General features: G+C 41.5%; 1 protein-coding gene across 1 annotated transcript in view; it reads left to right on the top strand.

Moving 5' to 3' along the window:
- Positions 1-10,939, top strand: part of GGT1 (gamma-glutamyltransferase 1) — a 174,405-nt gene extending 163,466 nt beyond the window's left edge. Inside the window, exons 9-13 of the mRNA XM_040349374.1 lie at positions 5,834-6,021; positions 9,121-9,248; positions 9,341-9,453; positions 9,987-10,100; positions 10,207-10,939. Of these exons, the coding sequence (XP_040205308.1) occupies positions 5,834-6,021; positions 9,121-9,248; positions 9,341-9,453; positions 9,987-10,100; positions 10,207-10,353 (690 nt within the window). The 3' untranslated portion in view covers positions 10,354-10,939. The remainder of the gene's footprint in view (positions 1-5,833; positions 6,022-9,120; positions 9,249-9,340; positions 9,454-9,986; positions 10,101-10,206) is intronic.
- Positions 10,940-13,927: the final 2,988 nt, after the last annotated feature.

Below are 13,927 nucleotides of genomic sequence, written 5' to 3'. Positions count from 1 at the left end.
AGGTTTGCTTTACTACATGTTTTGTGGGTGTCAGGGACTAGCCCCACACTGTATAGAGAGGAGATCCTGTTTGTTTAGTTTAGCGCCGGACGGCAAGGATTTAATTTATTGTTTTGTTTATTTTAATCTGCAAACCGTTTATAAATAAAATCTGGCATCCGCCAGACTTAAAAGAAAGTGCCTGCTTACAGACTGTGATTTCAGAAAAGGTGATCCCCACGAGCTAATCCCTCACAATATATATATATTTTTTTTCTAACATCCTAGAGAATAAAATGGCGGTTGTTGCAATACTTTCTGTCGCATCGTATTTGCGCGGCGGTCCTACAAGCGCACTTTTTTTTTATTAAAAAATAAGACATCAGTAAAGTTAGCCCAATTTTTTTTATATTGTGAAAGATAATGTTACGCCGAGTAAATTGATACCCAACATGTCACGCTTCAAAATTTGCGCCCGCTCATGGAATGGCGACAAAGTTTTACCCTTTAAAATCTCCATAGGTGACATTTAAAAAATTCTACAGGTTGCATGTTTTGAGTTACACAGTAGGTCTAGGGCTAGAATTATTGCTCTTGCTGAACCGATCACGGCAATACGTCACATGTGTGGTTTGAACACCATTTTCATATGCGGGCACTACTCACTTATGCGTTCGCTTCTGCATGCGAGCTCGGCGGGACGGGGCGCGGTTAAAAAAAAATTCTCTTATTTATTTTACCTTTTATTTTTTATTTTTTCACTGTTTTCACTTTGGAAAATAAAATTGTGTCACTTTTATTTCTATTACAAGGAATGTAAACAACCCTTGCAATAGAAAAAAGCATGACAGGTCCTCTTAAATATGAGATCTGGGGTCCAAAAGACCTTTAGATCTCATATTTACACTAAAATGCAATAAAAACAATTGTTATTTGGAAAAAAAAATAATAATAAAATGTCCCTTTAAGAGCTATGGGCAGAAGTGACGTTTTGACGTCGCTTCCGCCCTGCAATGACTTGGAGACGGGCGGGCCCATCTTCCTTTCACTCGTCTCCATGTCAGGCTAGGGAGAGGACCGGATCGACTCCACCGTTACCGGCGGCCACTGTAAGCGGCAGAGGGCACCAGAGCTTGGCGTGAGGGGGCACTCTCCTGCCGCTGATAGAAGTGATCTTGCGGTGAGTCCTCCGCAGAAACCACTTTTATCTGAAAGAGAACCGCCGGCTCTTGAAGAGGATACCAGGGTTATGGTAGCTAGCTGCTACCATAAAAACGTTATTCCTCTTCAAAGAGAGGACGTTTATAGTCGTACGGCATAGGAAGTGGTTAAGGATAACTTCTACTAAATATCTACCTAACAAGACTGCCACAGAAATTCAAATATATGAAAAAAAGAAAAAAAGAGTAAACAGATACAGTATACATGACTCTCAGCCATCAACAACACCGATTTAAAATAAAGGTATACCTATAAAAAACAAAATATCTCCCAAGATGTTCCTTTAAATAAAGGAATATATGAATACATCCTAAAGTATAAATACTGTATGTATATAAACTTACCGTAATTATAAAGAACATATAACACATATTAAATAGAAACAATTAGAATGTAATAGCAATATTAGAGTAGTGGTGGTACTCTGTCAAAGTAGCAAAAGTCCCTTAATTGCTCATTACTCCAATGAGTAAAACAGCTGTAGAGCATTCAATCAAGAGTATATAGGACACCCACTTCATCCAAAAGGACAATGGGCTCAATTTATAAAATGGCACCTACTACTTTAAGAAATGCGGTAGCGTTTTTTCCCCAAAAATTTGGACATTCACCAATTCCCTTAAAAACACCTAACATCTAAAATACAGTGTGTGATATTTTCAGAGCTTTTTTTCTCAAAAAATAGGTGCAGGAACTTAACCACGACCTCATTCAAATTTCGCAAACAGTAGAAGGGTCTTAAGGGGCATTAAATACCAGAATTGCATTACATACAGAGTGTAGAGTTCAGGGGGGGTTACACACAGAGTGCAGAGCTGTCACTTGTACACACAGAAACCAGACTTCTATGTTTACAAGTGTTTGTGGTGAGCAGGCACCAAAGGGTCTGAGCCAGAGGTGGTGGAACTGAGTTCCCCCAAGTTCCCCCTGAAAAAAAGCCCTGGATATTTTTCCAAAATATGCAGTATTTATCTGATGTGATATCCAGTGGGATGGATACAGTGGGGAAAAAAAATAGAACCCCTGTCAGTTTTTGGTGCTAATAAAGAGGTAAAATAGTTTGAACCCTAGAAATATGCCAACGCACTAAGTCAGTGCGCCTCCTGCAGCATATGTATTAATACAAAAGAAAAAAGGTGACTGGAATACCATTCAAAGGGAAGCTGCTTTCACAGGACACATGTGGTGCATCAAAATCAACTACATTAACCACTTCAATACAGGGCATTTTCACCCCCTTCCTGCCCAGGCCAATTGTAACATTGTAAGTGCTGTAACATTTTGAATGATAATTGTGCGGTCATGCAACACTGTACCAATATGAAATTTTGATCATTTTTTTTCCCACAAATAGAGCTTTATGTTGGTGGTATTTGATCACCTCTGCGGTTTTTATTTTTTGCGCTATAGACAAAAAAGAATGTCAATTTTGAAAAAAACACAATATTTTTTACTTTTTGCTATAATAAATATCCTAAATGTAAAAAAAAAAATTCTTCCTCAGTTTTTGGTAAAAGAAAAATTGCAAAAAGCATATATTGATTGGTTTGCGCAAAAGTTATAGCGTCTAAAAAATAGGTTATTGATTTATTGCATATATAGTATTGGCGAGTATCTGCAATTTTTGTCAGGACTGTGACATTGCGGCGGACAAATTGGACACTTTTGACACTTTTTTGGGACCTTTGACATTTATACCGCTATAAATATGCACTGATTACTGTATAAATGTCACTGGCAGGGAAGGGGTTAACACTAGGGGGAGATCAAGGGGTTAAATGTGTTAGCTAGGGAGTGATTCTAACTGTGGGGGGAGGGGACTGACAGGGGGAGGTGCCTGATCGGTGTTCCTATATACTAGGAACACACGGTTTGTCTCCTCTCCCCTGACAGGACGTGGATCTGTGTGTTTACACACGCAGATCCACATCACTGCTCTGTGACGAGCAATCGCGGGTTTCCGGCTGATATTGCGGTCGCCAAGCACACGCATCGGCTCTCGAGCGAAGCGGCACTCGTGCGTGCCCCCTAGACCACTGGGAAGCTGAGGACGTCATATGACGGCCACCCGGGATGGCAGAGCCACTTTGCGGCCATCATATTACTATACGCGGGATGGGAAGAGGTTACGTAAATACAAAATATCTTTATAATACCCCGTTTCACACAGGGGTGACCTGTTAGGCCGCCTAACAAGTCACGCTCCATTCTGTACATGGGAACCGTTCTAATAGTTGCTTTGACTTAGAAATAGGTTCCTGTACTACTTTGGGGTGACTTCAGAGTGGCTTGCATTGACTTCTTATACAAAAGTCATTTTGTATCATGTCTGCAGTCTCTGACCATCTTTTGCAGGGCTATTATGGTGCAAAGTGCACCATGCTGTGTCAGAAAGAGCACTCACTGACTTTTTTAACTTTTAAGGATAAAAAAAAAGGGTAATGCACTGCCTACCACAGGATGGTGCACTGTAATAGCCAATTTTACTGGGCAGGTACAAAGGGCACCATCTTGTGGAAGGCAGCACACTCACTGTGTTAACATTAGCTTAATTTTCAATTAATCACAGACTAAAAAAAATCTACGATTCTGTGTGGTGTGATTTATGCCCATTTTGAATGGGCTGAATCGCACCACATCGCACCAAAGAAGTGCAGGCACCTTTTTTTTAAACAAACACTGCGTTTCTGACCTTCTTTTGGGGAGTTGTTAACTTTGAATTGACACCTGCAGCAGATCAAAAACACAGTGTGATTGCAATGCGGTGCAGGAAACTCGCAGGCATGACAGCATTTCCTGTACCACATATGTATGAACCAGGGGTAAAACGGGGCCAATGCATGCCACTGTGGGCAGCAAAAAGTCTAGCCTGGCATTGGCAGACATGTTGTGGTGTCAACTGCTGAATCAGTAAGCCGGTGAGCACCACAACAATCTTGCCAGTGCCATGCTGGACTGTCTGAAACACAAGCAATAGAAAACTCAGCTTAGCCTCAGTCAACTGTCAGTAACACAAGCAATGCAAAATTTAGCCCAGCCAGCCTGAAACACATAGAAAGGGAGTCACCGCTCCAGGTGGATCTTTAGCAGACATTTGAAGGAACCTCCCAGGAGTCCAAGGTGCTGGCAATGCACTAGGCAAACATGGAAAACATGCAAATCGATGGACATCCGCACTCCAGATAAACTTGAGGAAGTTGTCTTTATTGATAAAAGTAAAACGTGTACGTCCAAGGATACAGTCACATAAGGGGACAGCCGACGCGTTTCGCACACAATTAGTGCTTAGTCATGGAAAATTTAGCCCAGCCAGCCTGAAACACATACTTTGCCAGTTGCCACACAGAATAACAGACAGTCTCTCACTGACTCACAATTACCTAGTATGAACAGCAGAATGCCAGCAGCAGCACAGCGGTCTGAGCAGTGGTAAGTCTGAGGATACTCTCGGTGAATCTCTCAGACTAGGACAGAAGAGAAAGAGGGACATACCTGGACAGGACAGCGGCAGTTCAGCCATGTGGGGGGCCGGCGGCTACACAGCACTTTACAAGCACTCTGCGCTCCAGGGCCCAGGCAAAGCTCCTCTCCCAAGCCCAAGGTGGGAGTGGCACTGCAAGCCAACGGGAATACATGGTGTGCATTGGGCAGGACCACACGCACTGCCGGCTCCCACTGTGCTGCCTGGTGATAGATCGGTCAGCCTTCAGCCTGAGCCTGATAGACCGGCCAGGTGGTGTAAAACAGCATGTGTGCGGGTATGCCTAATGATCTATTACACTTGCTGCAGTGGCATTTTTACACTCTTGTGTGCCACTGACTGCAGTGCTGCCTGTCGCTGGTGCCATGTGCGGCTGCAGAGCAGGAACACCATGCATTTCATTTTGGCCCTGAGGGAGGGTTTTAACACCCCTGACTCCCCCCCTATTTATGGACCTGGTCTCTTGTATAAGGCCCCTTTCACATATGCGGACCGTTCAGGTCCACCTGTCATTTTTTTAGGCAGACCTGAATGGACGCTCCATACAGTTCTTAGATCTGCTAAATTCGGATAGATGGAAACCCTATTTTCTATCCGTCGGATCGGATGAAAACGGAAAAGCGAACATGAATGGTCCGCATGTGTGTAAGGGGCCTTATACAAGAGATGGTCAGAGACTGCAGACATGATACAAGAGATGGTCAGAGACTGTGGACATGCTACAGGAGATGGTCAGAGACTGTGGACACGCTGCAGGAGACTGTCAAAAACAGAGAAAATTTTATAGGAGCTGTTGGAGACTGGAGACATTCTTCAGGAGACATGCTTCCCCCATAGCGCAAAGTGGAGATCTGACAGGTCTGTCTCTGCACAGTGAGCAGAGACGGACCTGTCATCCGTCAGCTCAGTATGAATTAACAAAGCGATCTCAGCTGAGCAAACGGAGTCCGTCAAAAACTGACATTATGTGTGAAAGGGGCCTTACATCTATAGTCTTAATCTTCTCCGTTATTCTATAAAAATGCATCATGTGTTGAAGCTCTGTGTGTTCCTGCATTAAATTGAAAGCAACATGATTGGCCCCTGTCTACTATACATTTATTTACTGATCTTTGAAGGTTTCATATTTATCCCATCTTCTCTCCCTTTCAGGTGATGAAGAATTTGACTTCAGATTTCTTTGCAGAGAGCTTGAGACAGAAAATCACAGATGATACCACTCACCAATCTGATTACTATGAGCCCTTATTTTATGTTCCAGACAGCTATGGCACAGCACACTTGTCAGTTGTAGCAGAAGATGGAAGTGCAGTATCGGCCACGAGTACCATTAACCAATAGTAAGATATAGAATCATACAAGGGTAACATTTTTGTGATCACTGATGTTATTTGATGGGGATATTTAGCGCTATGGAATATGTTTATTCTACACCATGTTACATAAAAATAAAAGATATTTTAATATTGCTTGAAAAGAATACTATAGATATAATTTTCAGTATTTCTGTTACACTTTATAGCTAAGGTACTTGTGGGAGAAGGGGGGAGTTAGGGGTCGTGTGGTTGGCTTTCATGTCCTCCGTGTTTTCCTCCTTGTTGTGCGCCAAGCAAGGGTCACATGAGAGGCCTACCCTGGGGTGGGTTCTTCTGGGTTATGCTAGGTCACTGTCTTACACATGGGGTACCTTTGCTGGAACAGTTGACTGAACTCTCTTGATGTACTATACACCTCTGCTGTCTCTTATACATTCAGGAGGGACACACAGAGCCCTTGCCCTCTGTACCTGTCCAGCGAATCACAGCTACTTCACTCCCAGTAATGGTATGGAGCCCCACCGGGTATATTATAGATACAAGACAACTGTAACATCAAGAACTGTGTGTGGTTTCTCCCTGATTGGATACTCTGGGCCTGGGCCCCACCTACAAGCATAAAACACAGTAAGGTGTAATCCCTAGTTAGATTGGCATTAAAGGAAAGCTGTTACACAATAAACTGATCAGCCATAACTTTATGACCACTAACAGGTTACGTGAATAACATTGATTATCTTGTTACAATAACTTTTGAAAGTCGATGGGATATATTGGGCAACGAGTGGACATGTTGTCTCTGAATACAAAATGCACAAGGGGGAAAGGGTAACAAACCCTGGGGACTTTTAGGCCTCATTTCCACTGGCGTTTTTACAGCCACGTTTCTGAGCGTTTTTTACAGCTTAAAAACGCCTGTCCATGTTATTCTATGGCTTCATTCCCACATAGGCGTTTTTGAGCTGCAAGTGGCATAGACGTTTTTGAGCTGTAAAAAAAACGCGGGACCAGGGCGTTCTGAAGCTCCAGAGTAGAGCTGTAAAAACGCCAGACGTTAAAAAACGCTCAAAAACGCTCAAAAACGCTCATAAACGCGCAAAAACGCTCAAAAACGCGACCGCGGCATTTTTAAAGCTGCAGCTCACAAAAAAAAAAATTTTTTTTTTTTTTTTTTTTTTTTACAAAATAAACATGGACAGGCGTTTTTAAGCTGTAAAAAAGCCTAACAACAGTGGCTGTAAAAACGCCAGTGGAAATGAAGCCTTAGAACGGTGCTAGTAAATACAATAAAACAAATAATGTAAAAAAGTAGAAAAAAAATATTTAATGGAAAACAATCAATATAAAAAAACATCCGATTAATATAAATTGTTAGCTCCAAAAATGAGCTTGAAGGAACCTGTTGCAGAAGTTGCTCAACTTCTGCAACAGGTTCCTTCAAGCTTATTTTTGGAGCTAACAATTTATATTAATCGGATGTTTTTTTTATATTGATTGTTTTCCATTAAATACATTTTTTCAACTTTTTTACATTATTTGTTTTATTGTATTTACTAGCACCGTTTAAAAGTCCCCAGGGTTTGTTACCCTTTCCCCCTTGTGCATTTTGTATTCTTTATAGGGGATGAGGTGCTTCGATTTGAGGGTCTGTATTCCACAAATTGTTTCTAATGTTGTTTCTGAAGTTGATATGTTGAAAGTAGAAAAATGGGCATCATAGTTCGTTCGTTGTGTAGCTGGAGACCGGTCGGAGTGTTCATGCTGACCCGTGTTCATGCTGACCCATGTCCACAGCCAAAAATGACTATAATGGGCAGATAAGCATGAGAACTAGATCACAAAGCAATGGAAAGAGGAGGCCTGTTCTGATGAATCATATTTTCTTTTACATTATTTGGATGGCTGGGCGCATGTGTGTTGTTTACCTAGTAAAGAGATGGCACCAAAATACCCTATGGGAAGAAGGCAAAATGAGTGTGATGCTTTGATAATTATTCTGCTGGGAAACCTTGGGTCCTGCCATTCATGTGGATGTTAGTTTTATCTGTACCACCTACCTAATCATTGTTGATGACAGAGTACACCCCTTCATGAAAATGATATTCCTTGATAGCATTGGCCTTTTTCTGTGTGATAATGTACCCTGCCACACTGCAAAAGTTATGTTTGATTACTGTATATAATATTGGGAGATATTATGATAAAAATTCTAACCATAAAAGTTCACTTATATCAGGTAGCTGTAAAAACAAGTGAGGACAGCAGAGCAACCTATGTCACTGTCAGTATTCAATCATATTTGGGTTGTTCTTCAAGTCTTTCAGCTACTAAAGAAAAAGCAGATTCAGAGCAGACATATTGCTGCTGCAATATAACTTTAAAGTGGAGCTCCCCCCAAGGGGAAAATACGCTTGTTTGCACCCAACCCCCCACTGCCACATTTGGCACTTTTTTGGGGGAGGAGGGGAGCGGGTACCTGTTTTTGACATGTACCTGCTTCCGACTCAGATCACCGCGGCGATCTGAAATGGAAGTTCGGCCACGCCTTCTTCCCCCTCAGTCTTCTGGAACACATCATAAGTTCTAGAAGACTACAGGGCCATTCACAAGGCGATGCGCAGTAGGAAACTGGGCGTGAAGCCACAAGGCTTCACTTCCTTGTTTCCCTTATTAAAGATGTTGCCACCTGCACCTGAAGCCGATTGAAGAATCGTCTTGGGTGAGGACATCGCTGGATCCCTAGACAGGTAAGTGTTCTTATATTAAAAGGCAGCAGCTACAGAGGAGCATGGAGTTTCTCTTTAAGCACAAGAGGTCTATGAGAGGTAGCCACATAGATTAACTTTGATGAGGATTGTGGAGGACCTCTCTTTTTTCTGTAAGTAGGCAACCTCAGTAAAGTTGCTTATGGCCTGTGGGATAAGATTGGATTTGTGTTGGTATTGGTATATTACAAACTGTAATGCTAGTGAAAACACAGTTAGAGCAGATAAAGCAGAAAATAACACGTGTCAAAGGCATGTACATATTAGTAGTAAAAATTTGAATTTGAAAAAAAGCAAGGGTCTTTTACAATTTGCCTACCACTCTTAGATTAAAAATAACTATACATTTTTGTTTCAGCTTTGGCTCTAAGGTGCGCTCCAATGTCACAGGGATCATCTACAATGATGAGATGGATGATTTTGGATCACCTTTGATAGTCAATGGATTTGGAATCCCTCCATCACCGGCTAATTTTATCAGACCAGGTAAGTTTTAAGAGCATACATGGATAAAAAGTATAATGAAACAGAATAAGTAGTGACAGGTAAAGATTACTTTTCTCCTACCACTTTTGCAGGGAAGAGGCCCCTCTCCTCTATGTGCCCCTCCATCATTTTGGATAAGAATAATAAAGTGCATATGGTTATTGGAGCCTCCGGAGGAACTAGAATCACAACAGCAACAGCACTGGTGAGTCTCAAGCATCACAAACAATATCTATATTTAATAAGGCTAAGCATATACAACTGTACCAAGCACAACGCAGGGTTGCCACTTGTCTCTCCCTCTTTTTGCTATAACAATGGAGACATTTGCCATTGCCATTTGCCAAATGCAGTGCTTTAGAGGCTAGTTACTACCCTTGGACAAATAATTGAACAAATAGGCCTATATGCCAATAATAAGTTAATAAATATCTATGATACAGGCCCATCCTTATCCTCGGCCCTTCAACTATTAAAGAATTTGGTGAATACCTGGGCCTTAAAATTAACTGAAAAATATCTGTGGCATCTAGAGCTCCTCTTGCCACCTCAGTCACCCCTTACCTTTTAAATACCTTACGTTGGTGGCAACAAAAGGGGTTAATGAGGTACAGCTGTTGTTTTGAAGCTGGTACTTGAAAAATTCAAAAACTGCTGTAATATGTGTAAAAAATGTTATATACGAATATTAGTTTGTATGGAAGCACTGGGTCACAATTTTTTTATTTTCCATCGTAGGTCATTATGAACTCGCTTTGGTTTGGTCATGATATTGAGAAATCAGTGGAGTTGGCGAGAATGCACAATCAGTTATTCCCAAATGACACCAACCTAGAAGAGACCATGGAGCAGGTATTTATAATTTATAACCTTCAAATTGTACCTATAGTACATATTCCATTTTACCAAAATACAAATAGATCAACCTCTCTCTGTTTTTTTTTTTCTTTGATCTTAGAGTGTTGAAAAAGAACTAGTGAAACGTCATCATAATGTGGTATATACTAAAAGGGTCGGGTCTGTGGTCCAGGCTGTTGTACGGACAGGAAACAAGTGGGCAGCAGCTTCAGACACAAGGAAGGGAGGATATCCAGCAGGCTACTGACCTTTAGCAATGAACTGATAACTGTGAAGCTCTCACTGAGTGCATTGTCCGGCACTTTGTAAGTGGCTTACAACTAACTTCCATATATTCTCCACTCCTACTATGACACCTTCACTCAGGGACTATATCATGTTGACTACTATACAAATGCAAAGGACTTATGCGATTGGATGTTCAAGCACTCTTCAAAGTGAATATTCAATCCATCACATAAAGGGAATTCGTTCAGTGCTGCTACATGATGGGACCATATGGATTACTGAAATGCTGTGACCATGGAATGAGTAACTGGGAAGTAACCAAGATTTCAGATATACTGTTGAAAAAAAAGCAGAGCTGGACTGTACTCACTTGTGCCTTCCATAGACCCTTAGATTGTGACATTGGTTATAAGAATTCAATGATCTTTAACTGAATTGGCTGCAATGTTATCCTCTGTAGTTATAAGGGTGATTTTTGTAAATTACACGTGACATTTAAAGGGAATCTGTCCGTTTACAAAATCCTTGCCATTTCCACTGCACTAAAGCCCCGTACACACTATCGGACCTTTGTCCGACCAAAATCACATGTTCTCTATCTATACTCCGATGGAATTCATCGGAATTTCCGATGGGGCATACACACGGTCGGAATTTCCGATGGAAAAAGTCAGTCAGACTTTTTCCATCAGAAATTCCGAGAGTGTGTACGGGGCTTTAGTGTTACCTTCAGTGCACCCCAGCATGGAAGCTTTCCAGGCCTCCTGAGTTTGGAAAGTGGCCAAGAAGGTCTTAAATAGTCTGAAAGAGCACAACCACTAAGTGGTGAACATATTTTCCACCCTTGATCATTCTATGAGCTAAATAGGTAAAACCCCCATACACACAATTAGATTTTCTGCAGATTTTTGTCTTCAGATTTACCAAAACCATATAATATGAGGTCAAACCTTAATGCCCTGTACACACGATCGGTTCATCTGATGAAAACGTTCTGATGGATTTTTCCATCAGATATCCGATGAAGCTGACTTTCATCAGTCTTGCCTACACACCATCAGTTAAAAAAATGATCGTGTCAAAACGCGGTGACGTAAAACACAACGACGTGCTGTGAAAAATGAAGTTCAATGCTTCCGACCATGCGTCGACTTGATTCTGAGCATGCGTTGATTTTTAACCGATGGATTTCCCCACAGACGATCGTTTTTTTCTATCGGTTTTTAACCATCAGATAATTTTAAAACAAGTTCCTAGTTTTTTAACCTATGGATAAAAAAACGATGGGGCCCACACACGATCCATCAGACAGTTTAAAACAGACAAACCGATCGTGTGTACGCGGCATAAGAGTTTCAATTTGTATGCAATCAGGCAGACCCTTGCACTACATGGTTTTGGTAAATCTGAAGACAAAAATCTTCAGAAAATCTAATAGTGTGTATGCGGTCTTAAGCTTGATGCTTTCAGGTTTAACCTCCCCAAAAATGTGGATATTATGGAAACAAATTAGGATATTATGGACTCATTAATGAAATTTGCAACTTTTCAAAGGAAGCAAGATCTTCTGAAACACAAGGGAGCATGGAAAGTTGTGTGCCTTGCTTGGTTACACAGTTTGGTGCGTGCAAAGGGTATGGGGTTACTAGACTGACAGAAAATGCATTATCATGATATGCAGTACTCAGACAGAAAGCTCTACGTGGTAGAGGAGTGGGAAGTATTTGCACAAGCTTTGCATGATTTTTCAGTCTTTTGTTAGACGGGTTAAACCCCTTGCTAGTTAATTCAGGTGGCTTAATCTGTAAGCATTTTCTGTGATACTGTACAGTCCAGGGCTTACAAATGATTTGCCTCCCAATCCATAGACAACAAAAGCAGCATACCATGCCACTCATCTCTATGGGGCTACACACAATTTAACTGGCCATTGTGTGTTTGCGTATGTGTTATATAATCCACAAACCAAGTAAACTGACACATCCCCAGAGACCCAGTAAATTCTGGTACCATCAGAGCCCAATTACTTCAATGAATCTAAAGCCATGTAATGTTTGTTGCACTGAGCCCTCCTACAGCATTAATTTATTTTACGCAAAAATTTCTCTTGCTTTTCTCATCCTGTCTCGCGCTAGAATAGTCAGAAACTATAGGTCATCTTATAGAAGTTATTTTCTACAAACAGAAAACAAATATTTAACAATTATTTTACCTGATGCAAACTTACATTTGCAAAACAGTTGTACATGAGATTGTGGGTGGGTGGTTGGACACGCACAATCTAAAGTCTGAAAGTACCTTAAAGTGGAGGTTCCCCCTAAAAAATTGTTCTAACAATACATTCGGAAGACTGGTTATACTGCGGTTAGGCTGTTTTTTTTGTACATACCTCGATCTCGCCGTTTCATCCCTCGGCTTCCGGGTATGATTCTTTCGGGTCTGGGCGTTCCTAGTTGATTGACGTTCCTCCGACGGACGCATACTTGACGTCACGACTTTCCGAAAAAAGCCGAACGTCGCTGCGCAGGCGCCATATAGAGCCGACTCTATATGGCGACTGCGCATTGACTATCGGCTTCTGTCGGAAAGTCGTGACGCGCAGTATGCGCCGGTCGGAGGAACGTCAATCAACTAGGTCCAGCAAGAATCATACCCGGAAGCCGAGGGATGAAACGGCGATATCGAGGTATGTACGGAAAAAAAACAAAAAAAAAACAGCCTAACCACAGTGTAACCAGTCTTCCGAATGAATTGTTAGAAATTTTTTTTAGGGGGAACCTCCACTTTAACCACTTCAGCCCCGGAAGAATTTATCCCCTTCCTTGCCAGAGCACTTTTTGCGATTCGGCACTGCGTCACTTTAACTGACAGTTGCGCGGTCGTGCGACGTTGCTCCCAAACAAAATTGACGTCCTTTTTTTTCCCCACAAAAAGGTATTTGATCACCTCTGCGGTTTTAATTTGTTGCGCTAAAAACAAAAATAGAGCGTTTATTTTGAAAAAAAAAACAATATTTTTTACTTTTTACTATAATAAATATCCCCAAAATATCTATAAAAAATAAATTCATTTTTCCTCAGTTTAGGCCGATACGTATTCTTCTACATATTTTTGGTAAAAATCGCAATAAGCATATATTGATTGGTTTGCACAAAAGTTATAGCGTCTACAAAATAGGGGATCGTTTTATTGCATTTTTATTTTATTTTTTTACTAGTAATGGCAGCGATCAGCGATTTTTATTGTGACTGTGACATTGCGAAGGACATGTCGGACACTTTTGACACATTTTTGAGACCATTCACATTAATACAGTGCTATAAAACTGCACTGATTACTGTATAAATGTGACTGGCAGGGAAGGGGTTAACACTAGGGGCGCGGAAGGGGTTAAATGTGTCCCCTAATGTGTTTACACACACAGATCCAAGGGCCCCGGGTTCCGCGCCATGCCACAGGCACGCGCCTCCTAGACGGCCGGGAAGCCCAGGACGTCATATGACGTCCACCCAGGATGGGAGATCCCATCTGTGGACGTCATATGACTATGGGTGGGTAGGGAAGTGGTTAAACTGGGTGTAAACCCTCCATAC

Source organism: Rana temporaria, chromosome 1 (genome assembly GCF_905171775.1).
Source record: "Rana temporaria chromosome 1, aRanTem1.1, whole genome shotgun sequence".
Taxonomy (NCBI): Eukaryota; Metazoa; Chordata; class Amphibia; order Anura; family Ranidae; genus Rana; species Rana temporaria.
This window is presented reverse-complemented; position numbering and strand designations above follow the sequence as displayed.